The following is a 25,632-nucleotide window of genomic DNA, read 5'->3' as shown; positions in this document are numbered from 1 at the left end:
GAAGAATGTTGCATATCGTAACTGGCTTGTTTCTAATTCTTCAGTTTCATTTTCTGCATACACCAAAGCTCGCAACAATTGTAAAGAAGTTATTAATCAGTCTAAACTAGAGTTTGAACAGTCTAAGGGTAGAAAACTTGCATCTTGCCCTAATGGTAGCCGAGCATTCTAGTCTCTTGCCAAAGCTATTGGCTGCAACTTTTGCCCATCTCTGCTCCCACCTCTGTCCACACAGATGGTTCTGTTGTCACTTCAGCCAAGGATAAAGTTGACCTGACCTGCTAGCATCCCATTTTTCTTCCAACTCATGTATTAATGATCTTGGTAAAACACCTCCCACCATTCCCAGCCCACTCCATTCAATGCCTCCTGTGGTCTTCCGTCAAAAGGATGTCAGGATTTTAACGAATCTTGATGCTAAGAAGCTCCAGGTCCCAATGGTATTTCTCCACTTGTTCTCAAAACCTGTGCTCCTGAACTTACTCCTATTTTTTGCCGCCTTTTTTCACTCTCTTATTCCAAAGGTGTTTTTCCTTCTGCTTGGAAATTTTTTCATATCCAGCAAGTTCCCAAAAAGGGTGACAAATCCCTCCCATCCAATTATCGTCCCATTGCAATTACTTCTACTCTTTCTAAAGTAATGGAGAAATCAATTAACCTCCAACTCTTAAACTACCTAGAAACCTTCCGTCTGATCAACGATCGCCAGTATGGATTCCATCAGTGTCGATCCACTGGTGATAATCTGGCTTATGTTACCCATTTATATACTAATTCAATGGAAAGGTTCGGTGAAACTCAAGTAGTTGCTCTTGACATCTCAAAGGCTTTTGATTGTATTTGGCATAAAGACTTCTAAACAAGCTTCCATCTCATGGTTATTGTTTTTAGTAATTGGTTATCCAGTTTTCTCTCTGATCGCTCACTGAGGGTGATGGTAGATGGTTCTCTGTCTTCTAACTTCTCCACTAATGCCGGTGTCCCCCAAGGTTCAGTTCTTTCCCCCACTCTATTCCATTTGTATATCAATGAATTTCTTCCATTGATTGGAAATCCTATCCATAGTTTTGCCGATGATAGCACATTGCATTCAACTTTCCATTTTGAGAAACCTTGTCCTGCTCAATCAGCTTTAAATTCTCGAAAATCTGCTACCAATTCCTTAAATGCCGATCTTCAGGTAATTCTCCAGTGGGGCAAAGACAACTTAGTTGATTTCAACCCTTCTAAAACTCAGTCTTGTCTTATATCTCGCAAAAAGGATTCTTCTGCTCCTATGCTTATCATTGGTAACACTCTGATTTCTAGGCAAAATGATATATCTGTTTTGGGTTTACCCTGACTTATAATCTCTCTTGGCACAAGCACATTACAAATATTCCTTCCTCTGCATCTAAAAAACTTGGTTTTCTCTTTCGCTGTCGGCGTTACTTTTCTTCCAAACAGCTGCTCATTCTGTATAAATCCCACAACCGCCCTACCATGGAATATTGTTTCCTGACCTGGGGTGGTGCCCCCATAACCTCTCTCAGGCTTCATGATTCCATTCAGAAGAGGGCAGTTAGGTTAATTAATGATTCATCTCTAACAGAGTCTCTCCACTCACTGTCTCATAGACGTACTGTTTCTGCTGCATGCCTCTTCTACAGATACTTCCATGGGCACTGTTCTTCTGAATTGGCTTCTATAATTCCCGCTCTCTCTTTCAAAACAGTCCAAACACGTGCAGCCACCAGCCAACATCCATTTACTGTCCAACTTCAAACTCACAGAACCAACTTTTCATCTTTCTTGTTTCAACTGCTGTTTTCTGGAACAACCTTCCTTCGTACATATTTCCTGAAAATTACAGTCTACAGAAGTTCAAGTCCAATATCTACAAATATCTTCTTTGGTCTTCTCACCCACTAACCAAAGCACGGTACTAAGTACTACAGGTTGTAACACCTCTCGTGTTTGGGGTTTACATAAAAAAAAAAAAAAACCACTTTACTTCACCCCTCTGTTCGTTCTAAATACCTGTCCAGCTGAGCCTTAAATTTATTTAGGCTATCAACTTCCACAACAAAGGATGGAAGTCTGTTCACACCAACCAACCACCCACCCACTGGCTAAAGGAAAATTTCCACACATCTATCCTACATCAGTCTTTCCTCAATTTGAATTTATGCCCTCTCAGGTGATTATTCTGAGCAAGAATCCCATCGGCATTGAGCATGCTCAAACCATTCAAGGCTTTATACACTTCTATCAGATCACCTCGCCAGTGCCTAGTCACCAGACACTGTAATTTGCAAAACTTAAGCCTTTCTTCATAAGAGCAATCCTTTGTTCCATTCACTAATCTTGTTGCCCTTGTCTGTACTCGTTCCAGCAGCTCTACATCCTTGTTGAAATGAGGCCTCCAGACCGGTATATAGTCCTCAAGGTGTGGCCTGACCATTGCCTTATACAAGGGAATAATCACCTCCTTATCCCTGCTAGACAAATTCCTGTCAATCATTGACAAAACACCATGAGCTACTCTTGCAGCCCGTCTGCACTGCTCAGAGAACTTCGTATCTGCCTGCACAATTACCCCCAGGTGTTTTTCATTCTCTACCACTGTCAGTGTAGTACCACAGAGTTGATATGTTGCTCTGGGGTTGCTATTTCCCATATGTAGTACTTTACATTTGTCAATGTTAAACTTTATTTGCCAACTCTCAGCCCATCTGCTCAACATTTCCAGATCCTGTTGCAGCAGCATAGCGTCAGTAGTGTCTTTAACATCCCTGCCAACCTTTGTATCGTCTGCAAACTTGGACATTAAGCTTGATATACCATCATCAATATTATTTATAAATACAGAAAACAATAATGGACCCAACACTGGACCCTGAGCGACTCCACTAATAACATTAGTCCACGATGAGCACTGTTCATTGATTACCACTCTCTGTCTTCTCCCCCTCAACCACCCTTTATCCATAGCAGCAATTTGCCTCCAATGCCACATTGCTCCAATTTGTGCAGCAGTCTTCCATGTGCAACAGTATCAAAAGCCTTTCTAAGATCCAAGTATATATATCAAAGTTATTCTCTGCATCCAGTTCTTTTGTGACTGCATCATAGTATCCAATCAAATTGGTCAGGCAAGACTTTCCGTTAACAAAACCATGCTGTGTCCAAGCTATAACTGAAGTCTTGTCTAGATGATCCTGCAGTGCTTCTTTAACCAGTGCCTCAATTAATTTTCCTGGAACAGAAGTTAAACTTGCAGGTCTATAATTACTTGTGTCGCCTTTGATCCTCCTTTGTGAATTGTGGTCACATTTGAACATCTCCACTCTATGGGTACCGGCCCCTGAGTCCAAGGAAGCTCTCATAATTTTGGCTAAGGGTTTGCTTACATCCTTTGCTGCCTCCTTTAATATAACTGGATAGATCCCATCCACCCCAAGTGCCTTTCTTGTGTTTATGTTCAACAATTTCTTCTCCACTTTACTCTCAGTTATTACAAGATTATCTAGCTTACTGCCAGAGTTGAATACACCTCTGGCATTTCCATCGCTGAATCACTCCTCATGTGTGAATGTCGATGCAAAATATTCATTTAGTTTGTTAGCTGCCTGAGCAGGATCATCAACAGTTGAACCATTTATATCGAGTGGACCAATCTGATTCATCCCCTTCCTTCTAGAGTTTACATAAGTGAAGAACTCTTTGCTGTTTTTCTTTGCATCCTTTGCCAAAGATTTCTCGTCATCTGCCTTCGCCTGACGAACCTCCTTTGTGTCTTGGTTACAGATCAACTTATATCTATCATAGGCTTCTGTGTCATGTGTTAGTTTATATGTATCCCATGTATTTTTCTTCTCTGCCATATGTCTCATTAGTTCATCTGACATCCATTTAGGCTTAAACCTTGAACAACATTTTTTAGTTGGTATGTAAAGCCTAGTAGCTTCCAAGATAAGTTCTTTGAATGCTTCCCATTTTGAATTTGCTGTTGGTATCATCATCAGTTGGTCCCACTGTGTAGAATTTGAATACTGTCTCAGACCATCGTAGTCACCTTTACAAAAGCAAAAACCCTTCACTTTACCCTTGATGGTAGTTACCTCTTTGTGTAAATCCCACTTTGGCACACTCGATCACTGCCACCTAGTGGTTCCTTTATTTGCAAATTCTTAATGCATGAAGAATCACTACTGATAATCAAATCAAGAGTATTACTCCCTCTAGTTGCCTCCCGAACATGCTGATGTAGAAAACAAATTATGAAAGGAGGCTTTCATAACTACAGCTAAGGGTTTGCTTACTTCCTCTGCTGCCTCCTTTACTATAACTGGATAGATCCCATCCACCCTAGGTGCCTTCCTTACGTTTAACTTCAACAATTTCTTCTCCACTTTGCTATCAGTTATTACAAAATCACTTAGCTCTCTGTTAGAGTTTTTTAACCTTTTGGCATTCCCCTCCTTGAATAACTTCTTGTGTGAACGTAGATGCAAAATACTCATTCATTTATCAGTTATCTGAGCATGATCATCAAATAATCAAACCATCTATATTAAGTGGACCAATCTGATTCATCCCTTTCCTTCTAGAGTTTACATAAGAACTGTTTGCTGTTTTTCTTTGCATCTTTTGTCAAAAATTTCTCATAATCTGACTTTGCGTGCTTAACCTCCTTTGTGACTTGATTACAGACTAGTTTTTATCTGCCATAGGCTTCTGTGTCGCCTGATAACTTATATGCATCCCATGCATTTCCCTTCTTTGCCACGAGCCTCATCAATTCATCTGTCCATCCATTTAGGTCTAAACCTTGAACAGTATTTCTTATTTGGTATGTAAAGCCTAGTACCATCCAAGATTATATCCCTGAAGGCTACCCCATTTACTATTCACCACTGATATCATCATCAGTTGATCCCACTGTACATAGAATTCAAAAACTGTCTGAGACCTCTGTAGTCACCTTGACGAAAGCAAAAATCCTTCCCCTTTCCCCTGATGGTAGTTAGATCTTTAAGTAAATCCCACATCAGTACACTGTGATCTCTACCATCTAGTTGTTCCTTTATCTGCAGATTCTTAATGCATAAAAATCACTATTGATAATCAGATCAATTTTATTACTTCCTCTGGTTGTCTGTTGAACATGTTGCTGTAGAAAACAAGTCATCCAATAATTCCAAAAAAGTCTTGCTAGTGTGCGAGTGACCAACCCACAATTCCAGTCAATATCTGGAATGTTAAAATCCCCCATTATAAGACATTCTGATTTACTGGCCCACTCTATTTCTCTGCACAATTGCTCATTATACTCATCAATTAATTAGGTTTGTAATACACTAACACACTAATGTGAGGTCTGATGCTCCCAGATAATTTGATTTAATAGAAGTTCCATTATATTTTAATCTTTGCTCTATAGGATATCATGTGGAACGTTTTTACGATGAATTGCATTATATGCAAGAAATACTATAAACTAAATTATGCTTCTGATTTTTGCATTTTCTTTTTTATGAAAGGATTAGAATTTGAATAGACTCCAGTTTGTACACTATTTTTATAAAATTTTGTTTTGTCTTTTTAAATAAGTGAATGCTCAAAGATTTTACACAAGTGATGTCGAGATTACATATGTAAAACTTTTGACTGTTCTCATCTTTGTAACAATGAAGTAGCAATGACAGCAATCACTGATGAAGTGGTATGGTAGGAAATGTGCCTTAAAATGTTAAATTTCCATCTGTGTATAAATTCCAATTTAAAAACATATTTAGATCTCAAGTAGGTTAGAGCAAGTTAGTGAGTCAGTCTTTATTATAAATATTTAAGGAATTATCCTTAATGTTTTCTCTGTAAAATAGTATAAATGAAATACTTACATCCTTTGTCTAGGGTAACTTCACTTAACCGATACTTGTTAATATCAGATGTATCAAGACCAAATTTTGTTAATGTTGCCATCATTACCTCTTCAACACTTGTATCGTTTGTTACAGGAATAACTCTGTATGAGTCAGACATCCTGAAAATAGCAATAATAAAATACTGTTTAATTAATACACAAAAGTGGACATATATATAGGGTTATTACAAAATATCTTCACTTCAAAATTTATCAAGATCCAATTACATACAACAGAATGGTGTTTTAATGGATTTAAAGTAGAGAAATTCTCCAAACCCCCACCCCCAGTAAACAGTGATTCATCTTTTGCTTGCAAGTAGTGCAGTATTTCCAGTTTGCTGTTGTAAGAGCAATCAACTAACTGGATTTTTAATGGAGACACTAGAGAAAGAACACTGTTCTTTTATTTCACAATATCCAATATATTCAATAACATATCTATGTCAAATAGATCATTGATGCAGCATAGGCTCTTGCTGCCTGTCTTCTGGTCAAACATCACCCTTCCAGTCTTCACATCATTTGTAAATTGGCAATGCAACCTCTATCTGATATGCATTTTATAAGTGATAGTCCCAGCACCTATCCCTAAGGAATTTCACTTGTATTGCTAATGCAACCTGAAATTAGCCAATAATCACAACACTCTGCCTCCTGTTCTGCAGCCATCCTGCAATCCACCTAAAGATTGTACTGATGACCCCAACATGTTCCAGCTTATGCAGCAACCTCTCATATTGGACTCAGTCAAAAGATTTATTAAAATCTAAATAAATGTCAAAATTATTTTCTACATCCAACTCAAAAGTGACATTGACAAAAATAAGTAAAGATAACTGTACATTGGATATTAGCATTAGTAAAGGCACATGATGCAAGAAAGCAAGCTTATATAGCATCAGCCAAAAAAAAAAAATAAACCTTCTCACTTCACCCATCCACTCGCTCCAAATGTTTGTCTATATAAGCACATTTGCTTCTAGTTAAATGAATCAATTATTGAAACAAGTTACCACCTAGCTTTCTAGAGCAAAGGATTTATAAAGATTTAAAGAGGAAAGAACTGAATGAAATATAAAATTCAGGATGCATTTTATTTTATTTATTACTATTATTCTTTTTTTTAATAGAAAATGTCATATAAGCTTTGCTCACTCACACCATTCTGCTATTTTAATACTAATACTTAAAAAGTTCTTTTATATTGTTAAACTGACATTTCAATTTCAGTATAACATGATATAATATAGCTGCTGAATGTAGTATATACTGCAGTATAAAAAAAAAAAAAAAAATTATGTAATTTTCAAATCAATACAAAATATGATTAAAGTTAGTTAAATTTTATATATATAGTAATTGTGAAAAAGATACAGTATTTGAATTGAACAATTAAAAAAATTTACAATATTCCAACAAATACAAACAAATTCCTTGCCATTTAATTAATTTTATTTCATATATTTTATTCAAAGCATTTTAAATGAAATGTATATAATTTATATTTGTGGGGATGGCTCTTTAGAAAGAACACCTCTCAAAAACAGACTTGTTTGGGAACAAGTCTAGCATGAGATTTACCTTTATAATGGAGTTGATTCTTGTTTTGAAGTTAGGAAGTGAGTGGAAACAAGAAACATAAATATCAGAAAAATAAAAATTGTTTTGCACATGCTGTGTTAAGTAGTATTCATAAGAATTCCAGACTGTCTCAGACATGAATAACAACTCATGAGAAGTAAGGATAGGAACAGATTAATAACACAGGCAATGGAGTTCAGGTGGATGGGTTCCAGTTAACACAGAACTAATCATCCAAGACTGAGTAGCATATTAAGAAGTGCAGATTAGTTTGTTTTTTTTCTTCCAGGTTTGAATTACAAGCAGCAACAGCAAATTATTGCACATCTAAATGCAGCAAATAACATCACAGCAAAAGAAAGTTTTAACACTAAACACACATGCTTGCTTCTGCATGCAGCAGCCCCATTATTAATATAAATGATATGGGCAAATTATATCTATTACAGTGAAACTCACTTATGATGGCGCCTGGACCACCAATTTTCCATTTCAAAATCCAACAATCGTTATATCCGACACTGAAAAAAATTTATGTGTGATGTGTCAAAGAATTTAATAAATGCAAATCATACACAGTCAATTTACACTAGATTACTATATATTTTATACCTTACAGGCAGAGTGGCAAAATCATGTATGGCTGGAGAACCTGTTATTATTTGTGAAATCATTTTGGAGCTTCTGTGTGAATTTCTTCCAGCTGTATAAGGTGTAAAGAGTTTCCAGAGTTTCAGTAATGATCCCATTAGACTTAAGGAAAGAATGGTCAAAAAGTGGTACTGTGACATATATTTCCATGATTTGAAAGACCAGTAAAAATAATGTTACACGGGTGCTGGTCAGGCAGAAACACAAAGTGTAAAACAGGAGTTTTAATTCATCTCTTTTAATGCATTAATTAGGTACTTACTGTTATGAGAACCAACCAAATCCAAAGAAATTATCACAGTCAAACTAAGAGTCTAATATCGGTTTATTTTTATCACTGAATCTGGGAAACATTGTCATTAAAACCATATTAAATAACTGCATAATAGAATATCTAAGAAACATTGCTATAACCAGGTTCATCATAAACGAGTTTCACTGTATATATAATTCATTGCAACAAAATGAATGCTAAGAGGTTCCAAAGACAACTGACATTTCTTAAACTAGTGCAAAGACACCTGGGGGGGGGGGGGGGAAAGAGTTCTAGAAATAATGGACAAAATTTCTTATAAATTTTTAAAAGTTCAGAAAATTCACAGCATAGAAACAATTGTTAAGCTTGAAGGTCCATGAGAAATTTTTAAAATTAAAGGGATCCTTGTGTCACTAAAGTTTGAGAACCACTGTCTTAGACAAATAAATATTTAAGAGTTCTCACAAAGAGTGCAAAAATATACATTCAAATATGAGTTTTGGCCCACCAAAAGCTAATACAAACACCAAAGAGAGAATTCAAAATAGCAACAGAACACGGCTCCCTGACAAGGTGGAAGACAGCAAAATATGGCAAACGTGTTTTTTTTAATTTTTTTATCTACTCAGACAAAAGCATAAATCTATGAGCACTTTCAGAATTGGACATAAAACATTCATGTGAAGACTAGCATTACAAACACATGATGCATTATACACACTAATTAAATGAACAAGAAGACTTACAGTTTGGTTATCTGGTTTTCAGAAAGTGTTGACAACTTTGGTTACAGAATTTATATACAGTATCTGATAAACTTATACGAGAAATGCAGGCCTGCACAAGATGACAGTGGTACTCATGTAAAAGATAAGGTGATCCCATGTAAAAATAATTCTACTTTTCACACAGAATTGGTAGGGGGAAAAAACTGAAGTGTTGCATCAGTTAAGGGAACATATTAAAACACTTTATCCAACTTCAATTCAAATCTACGTTGAAAAAACAGGAAAACTGCTGTTTTATTTTACTGCTGTGTACATAACCCATGGATGATTAGTTTTGGATGGGTGCTAGACAATATTTTGAAAAAATTATTAAGAAATGACCAGGCAGTAAAGTGGTCATTTCTCAATTTGATTCGGGGGGGGGGGGGGGGGGTTAAGATGCAAACTGAAATTCAATAGTATGCTAGTTATCCTTGGGGTAAAGCTCTACAGTGATGATTGATAGCATTGCAAACTGGAACAGACAAAAAGTGGTGAGAAACTGATTTAAAAAAAAAAAAAAAAAAAAAAGGAAAAGTAGCAAAAGCTGAACAGGAATATTATACACTACACTACCCAGCCAGCTAGAGCAAGGCTGAACAAGCCAATATTATATTAGCCAAATGGCCAATATGTATTCATGATATTTCAAAATTGTTCCTAAATGCAAGTGTCCAAAGACCCACCTACATTCATTAAATATTCATTAATTTATTCAAACTTGGTAAAAAATGCTACTCTGCATTATGTTTTTCTGTCATTACTGTCTGGGGACAGTATTTTGTCCCTCCAGTGACAGAGCCTAGGCATACCACTCACTATGTTATCCACGAGTCAACCTAAATTACTAATATGGCTTTTCATTGACTAATGGTGCCAAGAAGGTGAATCCATCGTTTACTAAAAACTCAAAAGGTGCTGTTGTGACTGGTTTTGAAATTATTTGGCTCAGTCATCAGACAAGAGGTAGCCTGAATCAGCTGCCTTCTGTTGAATAATAAATAAATGTATCAAATCTAAGTGAGCAGCAAAGCAGTGTGTGAAAGAAAAACTCCAGATTGAAAACATAACTTTCATTTTATGTATAATATAACCCCCATTACTGGGTTCCACAGGCCCAGTGCAACATTTTACTAAAGAATGGCATATATGTTTTGAGTTTTTAATGAATAATAGATTTGCATCATCAAATAGTTTTTGATGATGTTATTTGATTAAAAACAATATTAATAACCTTAGGCTGATTCATGGATAACTCCATTTCTAAAGTGAACATTGCCGAAGTTTATCACTGGAGGGACAACAGTGTCCCTAGAAAGCAATGACGGAAATGAAATAACAGAATAACATGAAAGAAACACAGAGTAGCATTATTTTCTGAAACTATTTCAATACTTGAAGTTTTGCTATCACCGCAGCTCTGTGGAAGGACATAAAAATATCCTGTTTCTTAACAAAGATTTTTCACTGTCAAATTATTTTTATTTTCTTGTAAATTTCTAGATCCGCTAGAAATCCAGAAATTTAATCAGAAAAATTTCCAAATAATATGTCTAGATTTTTTTTTGCCAAATGTATACCTTCAAATTAAACACACTAAATTCTGTATTTTATTTATATATACCTAAATTTTCCAGGATAGACTTTGACAGTTCCTACATCAAGACTTGGGGGTTTAAACCTGAGCAATATTGCCGGCCTCTTTCCTTCTCTCCTTGTTAAACTTTGGACAGGCATAAATTCTTCGATTTCTTTATCTGCTGGGTCACCTATAACAGAAGAATTATTGTTATTATCTTTTAAAGAAGTTATGAAAGTTGAATAATATTTAATAAATAAAATTGACAACAAAATGAACACACAGGTATGCTTTCTGTGTTTCAAAGAGATCTCAAACAATGAAGAGGAAACAAAGTATACGTTTTCAAGAGCAGAGTGCTGGGAAAATGCACATACAAATAACAGGCTTCTCACAGGAAATACCCACATGACAAACAATTCCCCACCTACTGATATTCCTTCTGTACACATTTAATAGGCAATGAAGCATAATCATCCTATAATTCCCAGAGAGTCAGAGAGAACAACAGGTTGCATGTTTAATATCCTCACTCCACTGAGAAAACCTTCATATGGATACAAATTGACCTCAAAGAAACATATTTTATCAAACAAAACCACATTAAAAGTATGAGGTGTGCAAGATCCCTTATAGTTATTATAGCAATAATGGTAGTGAGACTATTCTTCTTCTTCTTCCTTTGTTAGCAGTAACATACAAATGCATGTGTTATTTTAACTATAATTGTTTGAATGTGTCCTTTTATATTTTCCAGTTTGGATATTTATTGAGAAGCAAAATGGGAGCATTATTGTGAAACATTAGCATTAGTAGAGGCATACGATGCAAGAAAGCAAGATTATACGGCATTAGCCAAAAAAAAAAAAAAAATACTCCCTTTTCACCCTTACATTCATTCCTAATGCCTGTCCAGCTCAGCCTTAAATTTATTTAGGCTATCAACTTCCAGAACAAAAGATGGAAGTTTGTTCCAACAATCAAATACCCACCGGCTAAAGGCAGCGGGAAGTTCTGCACATTTAATTTAAAACTGTCTTTCCTGAATTTGAAACTGTGCCTCCTCAGGTTCTTAATCTGAGCAACAGGAAGAATCCCATCAGCATTCAGCTTGATATTAGTAGTAGAGTAGTAGTGACATGTGATGCAAGAAAGCAAATGAATGAGCTTAAGCAGCATCAGCCAAAAAAAAAAAAACACACCATTCCCTCCAAATGCCTGTCCAGTTCCTCCTTAAATTTATTTAACCTATCAACTTCCAACAATGACAGATGGAAGTTTGTTCCAGCAATTAACCAACCGCTGGCTAAACGCAAATTTCCGCACATCTATTCTACATCTGCCTTTTCTTAATTTGAATTTATGCCCCCTTACGTTCGTAATCTGAACAAGTGGAAGGATCCCATCAGAATTCAGCGTGCTCAACCCATTAAAGTCCTTATACACCTCAATCAGATCACAATGCAGGTGCCTAGTCTCCAGCCACTGCAATTTGCAGAACTCAGGCCTCTCTTGGTAAGAGGATCCTTTCATTCCCCTCAGCAATCTTGTTGCCCTTCTCTGTACACGCTCAAGCAAATCTACATCCTTCCTAAATGAGACTCCAGACCTGTACGCAGTACTCAAGGCTTACCCATTCAAGGCCTTATACACTTCAATCAGATCACCTAGCAGGTGCCTACTCTCCAGGTGCTGCAATTTGCAGCATTTAAGCCTTTTTTGGTAAAAGCATATCATTGTTCCCCTCACAAATCTTGTTGCCCTTATTTGTATGCATTCTAGCAATTCTACATCCTTTCTAAAATGAGGCTTCCACACCTGTACACAGTACTCTAAGTGTGGCCTGACCATTGCCTTGTATAATGGGATAATCACCACCCTGTCCCTGCTAGCAAAATTCCTACATATCATTGACAAGACTCCATGACCTGCTCTGGCAGCCATCTGGATGTTTCTCTTTGGTTATTGCTACTCATATGCAATACTTTGCATTTGTCAATGTTAAACTTCAATTGCCACTTCTCAGTCCATTTGCCCAACTTATCTAGATCCAGTTGGAGTATCATACTGTCTTTACTGTCGTTAACAACCCTGCCAACCTTTGTATCATCTGCAAACTTGGACATTAAACCTGATATACCTTCATCAATATCACTGATAAATATACAAAACAACAATGGGGAACTCCACTAATAACATTTGTCCACAAAGAACAGTGACCATTGATTACCACTCTATGTCATGTCCCACTCAACCATCCCTTTATGCATGGTAGCAACTTACCCTTAATGCCATACCTCTCCAATTTGTACAGCAGTCTTTCATGTGCAACAGTATCAAAAGCTTTCCTGAAGTCCAAGTATATGATATCAAACTATTTTTTGGCATTCAGTTCATTTGTGACTACATCATGGTATCCAATCAAATTGGTCAGACAAGACTTCCCTTTAACAAACCCATGCTGTGTCTTAACTATTACTGCAGTCTTGTCTAGATGATCCTGCAATGCTTCTTTAACCAGTGATTCCATTATTTTCCATGGAAAACAAGTTGAACTAACAGGTCTATAGTTAAAGATGCACTGCAAGATCATCTAGAGAAAACTGCAGCAATAATTCAGACACAGCATGGGTTTGTTAAAGGAAAGTCTTGTCTGACAAATTTAATTGGGTATTATGTGGTTACAAAGGAACTGGATGCAAAAAATAATTTTGATATCATATACTTGGATTTCAGGAAAGCTTTTGACACTGTTGCGCATGGAAGACTGCTGTAAAAATTGGAGCAGAATGGTATTAAGGGTAAGTTGCTACAAGTTTGTTTTTTTGTCATTTGGTTTTTAGGAGCATTAGCAACTAAGGCCATATTGCTCCGGGATATGCGGTGGTCATTCCCTGACCTTTCTGCATCCTCCGTATATTTGGTGGTGACGGGCTCGAACCCCATTCTAATCAAGAAGCGTGCGTTACGCACTGCTGCTCCTTCCCACCTGGCTACAGAGGAACCTGGTTCCTACAACAGATAAAAGGATGGTTGAGTGGGAGAAGACAGATGGTGGTAATCAATGGGTGCTGCTCTTTGTGGACTAATGTTATTAGTGAAGTCCCACAGGGTTCGGTGTTGGGTACATTGTAGTTTTGTATATTTATCAATGATATTGATGAAGGTTTATCACGCTTAGCGTCGAAGTTTGCAGATGATACACAGGTTGGCAGGGTTGTTAATGACAATAATGGCAGTGTGCTACTGCAACAGGATCTAGAAAATTTGGGCAAATGGGCTGAGAAGTGGCAACTGAAGTTTAACATTGACAAATGCAGAGTACTGCATATGAGTGGAAGTAACCCCAGAGAAACATACTAACTGTGAGGTACTACACTTAAGGCGGTAGAAAATGAGAAAGACCTGGGAGTAATTGTGCAGTCAGATATGAAGTTTTCTGAGCAATGCACACAAGATGCCAGGGTAGGTCATGGGGTTTTGTCAATGATAAACAAGAATTTTGCTAACAGGGAAAAGGTGGTTGTCCCTCTGTATAAGGCAATGGTCAGGCCATGCCTTGGGTACTGCATACAGGTCTGGAGGCCTCATTTTAGGAAGGATGTAAATTTGCTTGTGTGTGTACAGAGAAGGGCAACAAAATTGGTGAGGGGAATGAAGGGATTCTCTTACCAAGAGAGGCTTACATTCTGCAAATTGCAGTGGCTGTAGACTAAGCACCTGTGAGGTGATCTGATTGAGGTGTATAAGGCTTTGAATCGGTTGTGCATGCTGAATTCTGATGAGATTCTTCCACTTGTTCAGATTACGAACCTAAGGGGGCATAAATTCAAATTAAGAAAAGACAGATGTAGAATAGATGTGCAGAAATTTGCCTTTGTGGAGATTTGCCCCATCAATTAACCAACTGCTGGCTAAAGAGCCAACAGTTGGTTAACTGCTGGAACAAACTTCCATCTGTCGTTGTGGAAGTTGATAGGTTAAATAAATTTAAGAAGGAACTGGACAAACATTTAGAGGGAATTGTTTTGTAAATTTTTTTTTTTTTTTTGGCTGATGTTGCATAAGCTTATACACTTGCTTTCTTGCATCACATGCCACTACTACTACTACCTGTATCACCTTTTGAACACCCTTCATGAATTGGTGATACATCTGCACCCCTCCAGTCCATCGGGAGTACAAGGAATCTCTTATAATTATTATTATTATTATTAATATCCACATGATGCAAGGAAGCCTGAGGCTTATGCTGCACCAGGAAAAAAAAAAAAGTTCCCGAGTAACCCTGAGAGAGAGAGAGAGAGAGAGAGAGAGTCAAAAGTAGAAGGGAATCACGAAGAAAGAGAAGAATGATGATATCCAGCTCAGGACCCTGGGTGTTCCAAGCCCATACTCACCAGATGTGAGCCCCCGGGGATAAGTTATGGCTAAGGGTTTGCTAATTCCTTTGTTGCCTCCTTTAATATAACAGGATAGATCCCATCCACCCCAGGTGTCTTTTTTATGTTTAACTTCAATAATTTCTCCTCCTCTTTGCTCTCAGTTATTACAAAATTACTTAGCTCCCTGTTAGATTTTGATAAACATCTTGCACTCCTCTCATTGAATAACTCCTCATGTGTGAATGTAGATGCAAAATACTCATTCGGTTTATCAGCTACCTGAGCATGATCATGAATAGTCAACCCATCTATATTAAGTGGTCCAATCTGATTCATCCCTTTCCTTCTAGAGTTTACATAAGTAAAGAACTCTTTGCTCTTTTTCTTTGCATCCTTTGCCAAAGATTTCTCATAATCTGCCTTCGCCTGCCTAACCTCCTTTGTGACTTGATTACACACTAGTTTATATCTGTCATATTCTTCTGTATCACCTGATACTTTATATGCATCCCATACATTTTTCTTCTCTGGCACAAGCCTCATTAATTCATCTGACATCCATTTAGGCCTGTTCCACTATGACTCCCAGAAGTTCTGGAAATCCCCATTGCCTTTCTTTCCAGGCTGCTGATCAATTGCATTTCAATAGAAGCAGTGCAAGAATCACTTTCACCTCTACCAGCAGCTACTGTTAATCTATTAGACCGTGTATGCCCCCAAGCTAGCAGTTTTCCAACTCACCTAACTCTGCCTCGATAGCATCAGCAAATACACTTTGTATGAAATACAATTATGTCCAGTATTGTACATCAGGGATAGGGAATCCCCAGCCCAAGGGCCAACTCTGGCCTGCGGACATATATAATCTGGCCTGCAATCATTTTCAAAATATACAGGGTGTCTCAAAAATATTGGTACAAATGTTTATGGAGGTAGGTAACATCTAAAGGAATGTGAATCGGATAGGAACCCATAACCGGAAACGTCACGGGAAAGCAGTAGCAGAGGCACAAGAAGCAGAAATGACACAAGACAGTAATTAGTGGCAAACATTTATTTTACATAATATTAACAATGGAGTACGAGATGGATGCATTTCATGATGTTGCAACAGATGCTTGAAGGTTCCAGCATGAGACGCGATGCATGCGTGACACTGACACAGCATGGATTGGTGGACACGGTCGAACACACCTGGAGTTTCTTTGACAGTAGCAGCAGCGTAGACGTTCTCGCCACGAGATCCATTTCCGTCTCCACAGGCGATTCATACACGATAGATTTGAGGGCCCCACAGAAAGAAATCAAGGCTAGATAAATCAGGTGAGTGTAGGGGTCAGGCAACGGGTCCACCACGGCCAATCCATCAATGCCCAAAATGCCTATTCAAATGGTCATGAACACATCTTCCATAATGGGCAGGCGCCCTGTCATGTTGAAACCAAATGTTGCATTTCAAATTTGCTGGATCATCGTCAAGTACCTGGTAGAACTTGTTCAAGAAAGATCCGATATTTAGCGGAGTTCATGCGGGATGGTAACAGGTATGGGCTGACTAAGCAGCCACCGACTACACCTACCCACACATTTATTGCGAAGCGATGTTGTGCCGCATGGGGGCACACACTGTGTGGGTTGTCGTGAGCCCACACATGAGCATTGTGCTGATTGAATAAGCCTTCCTGAGTGAAATAAGCCTCATCCGTGACCAAAACATAGGCTGGAAAATTCAAGTCTTGAACACCTTGGAGAAACCACTGCACAAAAGCCACACGTGCAGTGTGGCTTTTGTGCAGATGATCTTGGGGGAACCGTAACTGAACCCTTTGGAGATGAAAGGGGTGTGAGGATTTGTTGTGCCAGACACACTGTACACTGCAACGAGACACTCCTAAGGCAGAGGCAATGGCACATGTGCTGGTAGTAGGATTATTCTGGATGGCATTCAACACACTTTCTTCCACGGTGGGAGTTCGCGTCGAATGTGGTCTGCCCACACTACTCCGGTTACCTCTAAATGACCATAATCGCACAAATTTTGATGCACATGCGCAAACAATTGGTGGTCCGGTACATGTCTGTCTGGGAAGCGTTCTTCATAAATTCGTTGAGCGGCTCGTCCATTGCTGCATGTCTGCCAGTTCACAGTTCATATATGGATGCATGCTCTTCGTGCGGCGACTACTGCTTGAATGAGTAAACCTTGGTCCTTGAGTCTGTCACAGACATTCTCTCAGATATGCCAGACAAGCTGTACTTGCTACCTGGGAGTCTAAAACACTGATGGAACTGATATTTGGGTGACACTCAAGTCAAGTGGACCCAATTTCGGCGAAGTCCGGACGGTCTGTAACAGCCAAATCCTCTGCTTGCACCTTCACGATGGTTGGACTGTTAGTAATCCTGGGTATAACCTCCATGCACAAGTACATGGTGGGTGACCACCCAGGTGTGAATCAACGTAAGCAGGGGTCGAGGTGTGGCGCCCACACCACATGGAGGAACACCGCCCCTCTATGTTACCAGGCAGTACTAGGTGGTAGATGACTCTCATCAACCAGTGAAATACCATCACTTTGCTTATTGGAGGCTTGAAGTGGTGAAACCCATGTTTAGTCATGTGGAACCCAACTTTAGCTAAGTTCCGGTCAACCCTTCCTTATCTCTTCCATCATGCAGTATGATTGATGACTTTTGAGGTTATGATGAACGTCGTGGCGAGATCCAATATTCCTTACATTTCGAGGGTACAGCTCTAAAACGGTGTTCGCAGGCCGGCCGCTAGTTAGTACACCGGACCGGACCTATTGGTAACTCTCTAGAAGGCTTCCGGATCAGCTAGTGTATAATCTTGCTACCTCTACTCTGCCAGATAGTGACTGGAGGGAGTCCAAGTAGTGTGTATGCGGGGAGCATTGTCGAGGCCACGTTATGTCAAGGATCTGGGTATATTCTTACCACATGTACGCCATATCCAAAAATTTCATTACTTCATACAGCATGTCCCACCCACTTTTTCTTACTATTGAATACACCATGAATTGTCAAACTAATAGAGCAAGCTAATCTGCGAAAAGATTTAAACCTCCCAAGGACTTCCTAATTCATTTCTCAAATATACATGGTCTCAATTCTAATCTCAACAATGTCCATTTCCACTTGCAGTCTGCCAAACCAGATGTGCTTTTTCTGACAGAATCTCAGTTATCGGTTGATTCAACTGCTGCTCATCTCAGATGCCCAAATTATTCACTGTATGATTCCTTTCGCCTCAAAGGTGGTACTTGTGCATACGTCCGTTCTGATATTCCCCGTCAGAGACTTGGCATTTTGGAATCTCCTCTCTTTGATCTTCTCTAGCTTAATCTCTCTACCTCATTGTGTCAAATTCATCTGTTGTCTCTACCATTCTCCCAACTCCGCCAATCACTTGGAGCTCTTTGACTTCCTCTCTTTGCAACTTGACAGGAGAAACCTGTCCAACTTTCCTAACAGTGAGGTAATTTTCCTTGGTGATTTTAATGTTCACAACTCCAGCTGGCATCCGTTTTCTAGTCACACCGACCCAGCAGGTCGAGATGCTGAGGCTTTTGCAATTACTAATGACCAAGCACAGATTGTTCATTTACCTACAAGAATACCAGACAATCCTAATCATACAGCCAATACGCTTGATCTTTTTCTCACAAACAATCCTTCTAAGTACACGGTCGAAGTGAGAGGTCCTTTAGGCACTTCAGATCACAACTTGGTTATTGTCTCTTCTCCAATGGAACCATTATCTCATGGCTATTCCCAAACTCGTGTTGTTTGGCATAACAAGAATTCAAAATGGAATGACCCGCGAGACTTCTTTTCTTCTTTTACTTGATCAGATTACTGTTTCAAAACTTCTGATGTCAACGTTTACTCAGATCGTGTCAGTGAAATTATTCTTGCAGGAATGGAATCCTTTATCCAACATTCCACTTTAAAATCTCGTCCTTTATCTAAACCTTGGTTTTCCAATAAATGTGCTAAGGCTATGCAAGAGAAGAATGTTGCATATCGTAATTGGCTTGTTTCTAATTCTTCAGTTTCATTTTCTGCTTACACCAAAGCTCGCAACAATTGTAAAGCAGTTATTAATCAGTCCAAACTAGAGTTTGAACAGGCTAAGAGTAGAAAACTTGCTTCTTGCCCTAATGGTAGCCGAGCATTCTGGTCCCTTGCCAAAGCTATTGGCCGCAACTTTTGCCCATCTCTGCTCCCACCTCTGTCCAAACCAGATGGTTCTGTTGTCACTTCAGCCAAGGATAAAGCTGACCTGCTAGCATCCCATTTTTCTTACAGCTCATGTATTAATGATCTTGGTAAAACACCTCCCACCATTCCCAGCACGCTCCATTCAATGCCTCCTGCGGTCTTCTGTCAAAAGGATATCAGAAGGATTTTGATGAATCTTGATGCTAAGAAAGCACCAGGTCCTGATGGTATTTCTCCGCTTGTTCTCAAAACCTGTGCTCCTGAACTTACTCCTATTCTTTGCTGCCTTTTTTCGCTTTCTTATTCCAAAGGTGTTTTTCCTTCTGCTTGGAAATTTGCTCATATCCAGCCAGTTCCTGAAAAGGGTGACAAATCCCTCCCATCCAATTATCGTCCCATTGCAATTACTTCTACTCTTTCTAAAGTAATGGAGAAATCAATTAACCGCCAACTCTTAAACTACCAAAAACCTTCTGTCTGATCAACGATCACCAGTATGGATTCTGTCAGTGTCGATCCACTGGTGATATTGTGGCTTATGTTACCCATTTATGGACTAATTCAATGGAAAGATTCGGTGAAACACAAGTAGTTGCTCTTGACATCTCAAAGGCTTTTGATCGTGTTTGGCATGAAAGCCTTCTAAACAAGCTTCCATCTGTTTGCCAACTGTTTTTAGTAATTGGTTATCCAGTTTTCTCTCTGATCGCTCACTGAGGGTGATGGTAGATGGTTCTCTGTTTTCTAACTTCTCCACTAATGCCTGTGTCCCTCCGAGGTTCAGTTCTTTCCCCCACTCTTTTCCTCTTGTATATCAATGACATTCTTCCATTGACTGGAAATCCTATCCATAGTTTTGCCGATGATAGCACATTGCATTCAACTTTCCATTTTGAGAAACCTTGTCCTGCTCAATCCACTTCAACTTCTCGAAAATCTGCTACCAATTCCTTAAATGCCGATCTTCAGGTAATTCTCCAGTGGGGCAAAGACAACTTAGTTGATTACAACCCTTCTAAAACTCAGTCTTGTCTTATATCTCGCAAAAAGGATTCTTCTGCTCCTATGCTTATGTTTAGTGACACTCCGATTTCTAGGCAAAAGGATATATCTCTTTTGGGGATTACCCTGACTTCTAATCTCTCTTGGCACAAGCACATTACAAATATTGCTTCCTCTGCATCTAAAAAACTTGGTTTTCTCTTTCGCTCTCGGCGTTACTTTTCTTCCAAACAGCTGCTCACTCTGTATAAATCGCAAATCCGCCCTGCCATGGAATATTGTTCCCACATCTGGGGTGGTGCCCCCAAAACCTCTCTCAGGCTTCTTGATTCCATTCAGAAGAGGGCAGTTAGGTTAATTAATGATTCATCTCTAACAGAGTCTCTCCACTCGCTCTCTCATAGACGCACTGTTTCTGCTGCATGCCTCTACAAATACTTCCATGGGCACTGTTCTTCTGAATTGTCTTTTATAATTCCTGCTCTCTCTTTCAAAACAGTCCGAACACGTGCCGCCAACAGCCAACATCCATTTACTGTCCAACTTCAAAACACACAAAACCAACTTTTCATCTTCCTCATTTATTCATTCAACTGTCGTTTTCTGGAACAACCTTCCTTCATACGTATTTCCTGAAAATTACAATCTACAGAAGTTCAAGTCTAATGTCAACAAATATCTTCTTTCGTCTTCTCAACCTCCAACCCAAGCACGATACTAAGTACTATAGGTTCTAATACCTCTCGTGTTTGGGGTTCACATAAAAAAAAAAAAAAAAAAACAGAAATTTTCCCTCTCGCGAACTGATGAACTGCGCAGTCTATGAAAGGGGTGTAAGGAATTACACCCCTTTTAAGTAATTAATGTCTATGCGATTCACATTCCTTTAGATGTTACCTACCTCCCCTAAAGGTTTGTACCAATATTTTTGAGACACCCTGTATATAATAGCCGGCCAACCCAAAGAAAATTAAATTTTTGGAATTATCTCAACACAAATTTTATAAAAATTTGAACCAAGAAGAATTTCCACAGGTGATAGATAACACAAAGAAAATTCTGTCATTAATTGGATGCACATACAGATGTGAGCAATTTTTTTCAAAAATGAAATTTATAAAATCCAAGTACATGTCCTGAATTTCTGATATAAATTTTGAAAATACTCTGTGCATTGCTATGGCAAATATCAATTCACTGATAAAAAATAAACAGTATCAGATCTCTTATTAAATATAAAAATAAAATATTAAAATTTTTGTTACTGGAATTGTATTTTAATTTGCTATTATAATTGTATTGTTGTAATTTTTTATTTCATTTTTGTTATTAATAAAATTAATTATATGTACGAGTATGTATAAATAATTCAATAAATAACATAAAACTGTTTATGACGATTTTTTCCATTACACACCATTTTAATAATCTTAAAAATCGTGGAAATCTAAAAAAAAAACATTTGGCCCACATGTGCCTCAAAGATATTTAATTTGTTTGTTTGTTATTTGGTTTTTAGGAGCATTAGCAACTAAGGCCATATTGCTCCGGGGATATGCGGTGGTCATTCCTTGACCTTTCCGCATCCTCCGTATTTGGCGGTCAAAGGCTTGAACCCTGGTCTAATAAAGAAGCGTGTACTACACTGCTGCTCCTGCCCATCTGGCTATGGAAGCGGCATATTTAATTTGGCCTGCCATTTAAAAAGGCTGCCCACCCCAGTTGTATATCATGTGGAGCTTGGGTTGCATTTCCTTTTATCTGGGGTTAGTGTGATGTAAGGAGGTACAATTCTGTTGACCCATTACTTGATAAAATGCTGAGTGTACCAGTACCTTGGACCTCACAGTGTACTGCCTCCCTCTGACATTCCTTCCAGTTTGATCAAATTTCAAAATTAGATTAGCAAATTAATTATTGCAAATCATTAATCACAGAAAGGTTACACATAAGAATAAATAAAAACTCTATAACTGTCTCCTACTCATTTTTTTCGTATTAAAAGTTGTGTGTGCTTATGTGAAAGTAGCATTTCAATTACACTCTGATGAGAAATTGGTGTGACCACAAATAGATAAATGTGTGCTGTTTTAAAATCATGCTTCTGTCATTGTCCTTGACAACAATATGCTTATAAAGTTTTAGTCAGACATCAGGGAAGATATTTAACTAATTAATCATTATGTTCTGGTCAGCAGAGGTCTGCTATAAGTAAGGCATACCTATTCTTATTTTTGTTATCAATGATATTCACAATGTGCTTTTTGAGAAATGCATTTTTATCTGGTTGGCAGGTCACACAACCTGTTAATTTTCATAAATGACATTGATGAAGGGATAGAGGACGTGATGCCTAAATTTGCAAATGATGTTAAAATTGGTAGAGTAGTTAATGATCACTGTCAAGCTGAGCTTCTTCAGAGAGACCTAGATAGCCTTCAGGAATGGTCAGAAAAATGGCAGCTACGCTTTAATCCAACAAAGTTGTTGTTGTTGTTTGGGTTTAAAGTGCAATGGCTACTTAGGCCATATTGCACTTATGGAAGTGGTGCATACTGTCTGTGTTTGTTGATTTAGAAGAAGTTAAATACGGTTATACAATCCTATTCGTTTTAGGAAGGAGAAGAATTCTGCAAGATTTGAATTTTCGCCTATGATATGGCTAAGTGACAAAGGTTCCTTTAAATTTGACAGAGAATTGAAAGACATTAGTCGAGCATTATTATATAGAGTACAGTCCAGAAGTATGTGTTTGACTGTGAGTGGTGTATGACAATGATTACACTGGGGAGGATCATTTCCTGACAAAAGAAACAGATGGGTTAAATGAGTATGGCCGATTCTGGCTCTGGCTAAAATTACTTCTTCTTGTCTGTTTTCAGTAGAGCTGGAAGCCCATAATTTTGGTGAGGGTTTTATTTGGTGTAGTTTATTATGGGATTGTGTTTGCCACTGAAGAGTCCACTGATCTTTACATATTCTTTGTATTTTCATTTTATAATCTGTGACGGGTACTAGCGAATTTGTTGGGGCTGGGCTGGATGGATTTTTGGCAGCGTCATCTGCAATTTCATTCCCTGGTATTCCGGTATGGCCTGGGATCCAGCAGAAGATAACCTTTTGATCATGCTCTCTAAGACGTATCAACTGTGTTTTGATGAGCTTTAATAACGGGTGAGTAGGCGGGGAATTGTTTTGTAATGCTAATACGGAACCTTGCGAGTCTGTGTATATTATGCTCTTTTGAATTGACTTATGGAAGATATTTTCTAATGCAAGCTTGATGGCATACAGTTCAGTTGTGTAGCTGCTACACTCTGTCGGAAGAGATTGAGAAATGATGATATCAGGGAGTACCACTGCTGCACCTGATCCACTATCAGACTTCGATCCATCTGTATATATTTTTGCGAAGTCGGGATAATGTTGAGTATGTTCAATGTGAAGCTGTCGGACGGTAAGGTCTGATAGAGAGTGTTTACCCCACTGATGGAAATACTTGTCACAACATGGCATGATGGCGGACCATGGAGGGTCAGGATCTACAGGATCTCGCAAGATTTTATCGAAGTGTATATCCCAATCTTCTGTTAGATGTTTTAGCCTAATACCAGCAGGCCGAACTGTCTGTGGTTTGTTTCTATACAGGGTCATATACAGCGGATCATGAAGTATTGACCAATTAGGATGGGTAACCTGGCTTTGGATCTTGATTGCATAGTTTAACAGCAACATCTTTCTCCTGATATTTAGAGGAGGTTCATGGGCTTCAATATATAAACTTTGCACTGGAGATGTTCTGAAAACACCTAATGCTGTTCTAAGAGCTGAATGTTGAATTGGATTGAGGCGAGATAAAACACTCTCCCTAGCAGAATCAAAAACAGGCGCCCCGTAGTCCAGGCGTGATCTAATTATCGTTCTGTATAGGTGAAGAAGGGTGTAACGATCTGCTCCCCATGTTGTCGCTGATAAAACTCTGAGTATGTTCAGTTTCTTTTGACAGTTTGTCCGGAGATACTCAACGTGTTTTTGGAAGTTTAACTTGCTGTCGAAAAATAATCCTAGTAGGCGAACACAATTAGCTATTGGAAGAGGATGGTTATTCAAGTGGAGCTCGGGCTCAGGATGCATATTGCGTCTGTTACAGAAGTGTATGGCAGCGGATTTCTGGATGGACAGTCTATAACCATTTTGTGTCATCCATGTCAGGATGCGATTAATTGATATTTGTAGCTGGCGTTCAATATAATGCATGTTTTGAGAATGGCAGGATATTGAGAGATCATCTGCGAAAAGGTACGAATCTACAGTTTTCGGAATGAGTTCAATTATATGGTTCATTCTCATTGAAAATAAAGTGGCACTGAGGACCGACCCTTGCGGAATTCCTTCTTCTTGGGTAAAGACCTTAGAGAGGGTACCCCGGTAACGAACTTGAAAGGATCTCCGATGAAGAAAGTTTTTAATAAAGTATGGTAAATTACCTCTCAGGCCAAGGGAATGCAGATCTTTTAAGAGGCCGAATCGCCAAGTAGTGTCAAAGGCTTTCTCAACGTCAAGACAGCCCATGACGAGATGTTCCTTCTTGATGAAAGCATTTCTAATGTTTGTCGCGGTTTTGATCATGAGATCCAATGAAGATCGATTTTCCGGAATCCAAATTGGTTGTTTTTAATCAAGTTTTGGGACTCCAGGAACCAAGTGAGACGGCGATGTAACATTTTCTCTAGGGTTTTGCTTAGACAGCTGGTAAGGGATATCGGTCTGTAATTTTGCGGAACAGAATGATCTTTACCAGGCTTTGCAATTGCTAGTACATAGGAATGACCCCAGGAACTTGGGAAGGTATGTTCGGAAAAAATTCGATTGAAATATAGCATTAGTAGAGGCATATGATGCAAGAAAGCAAGCTTATTCAGCATCAGCCAAAAAAAAAAAAAAAAAAAACCACTTCCGTTTTACCCCTCCGTTCGTTCGAAATACCTGTCCAGTTGAGCTTTAAATTTGTTTAGGCTATCAACTTGTTGCCGTAGATGAATTCTGATTTTTGAAAATACTGAAAAAACATAACTGCAATTTGCTTTGTGTAAAATTGCTGGTTACTGCAGCAACTCATATGATGTTTTTTTAATTTTTAAATGTTTTTTTTTAATTAATTATAGTGAAATTAATATTTCTTCACAAGTCAGGAAATTTAAATTTGCAAAAACAAACAGAAAACTTAATCTAGAAGTGGTGGCATGGGAGAAAAA

At 38.4% G+C, this 25,632-nt stretch overlaps 1 protein-coding gene across 1 annotated transcript in view; it reads right to left on the bottom strand.

The window, feature by feature from the left end:
* LOC150077761 (diacylglycerol kinase theta-like) overlaps positions 1-25,632 on the bottom strand; it is a 517,440-nt gene that overhangs the window by 159,121 nt on the left and 332,687 nt on the right. The window contains exons 10-11 of the mRNA XM_090385344.1: positions 10,791-10,935; positions 5,886-6,028 (exon numbers count right to left, since the gene is read on the bottom strand). Coding sequence (XP_090241470.1) covers positions 5,886-6,028; positions 10,791-10,935 — 288 coding nt within the window. The remainder of the gene's footprint in view (positions 1-5,885; positions 6,029-10,790; positions 10,936-25,632) is intronic.

The sequence above is a fragment of the Mastigoproctus giganteus genome, chromosome 11, assembly GCF_048544385.1.
Source record: "Mastigoproctus giganteus isolate SK-2022 chromosome 11, ASM4854438v1, whole genome shotgun sequence".
NCBI lineage: Eukaryota > Metazoa > Arthropoda > Arachnida > Uropygi > Thelyphonidae > Mastigoproctus > Mastigoproctus giganteus.
This window is presented reverse-complemented; position numbering and strand designations above follow the sequence as displayed.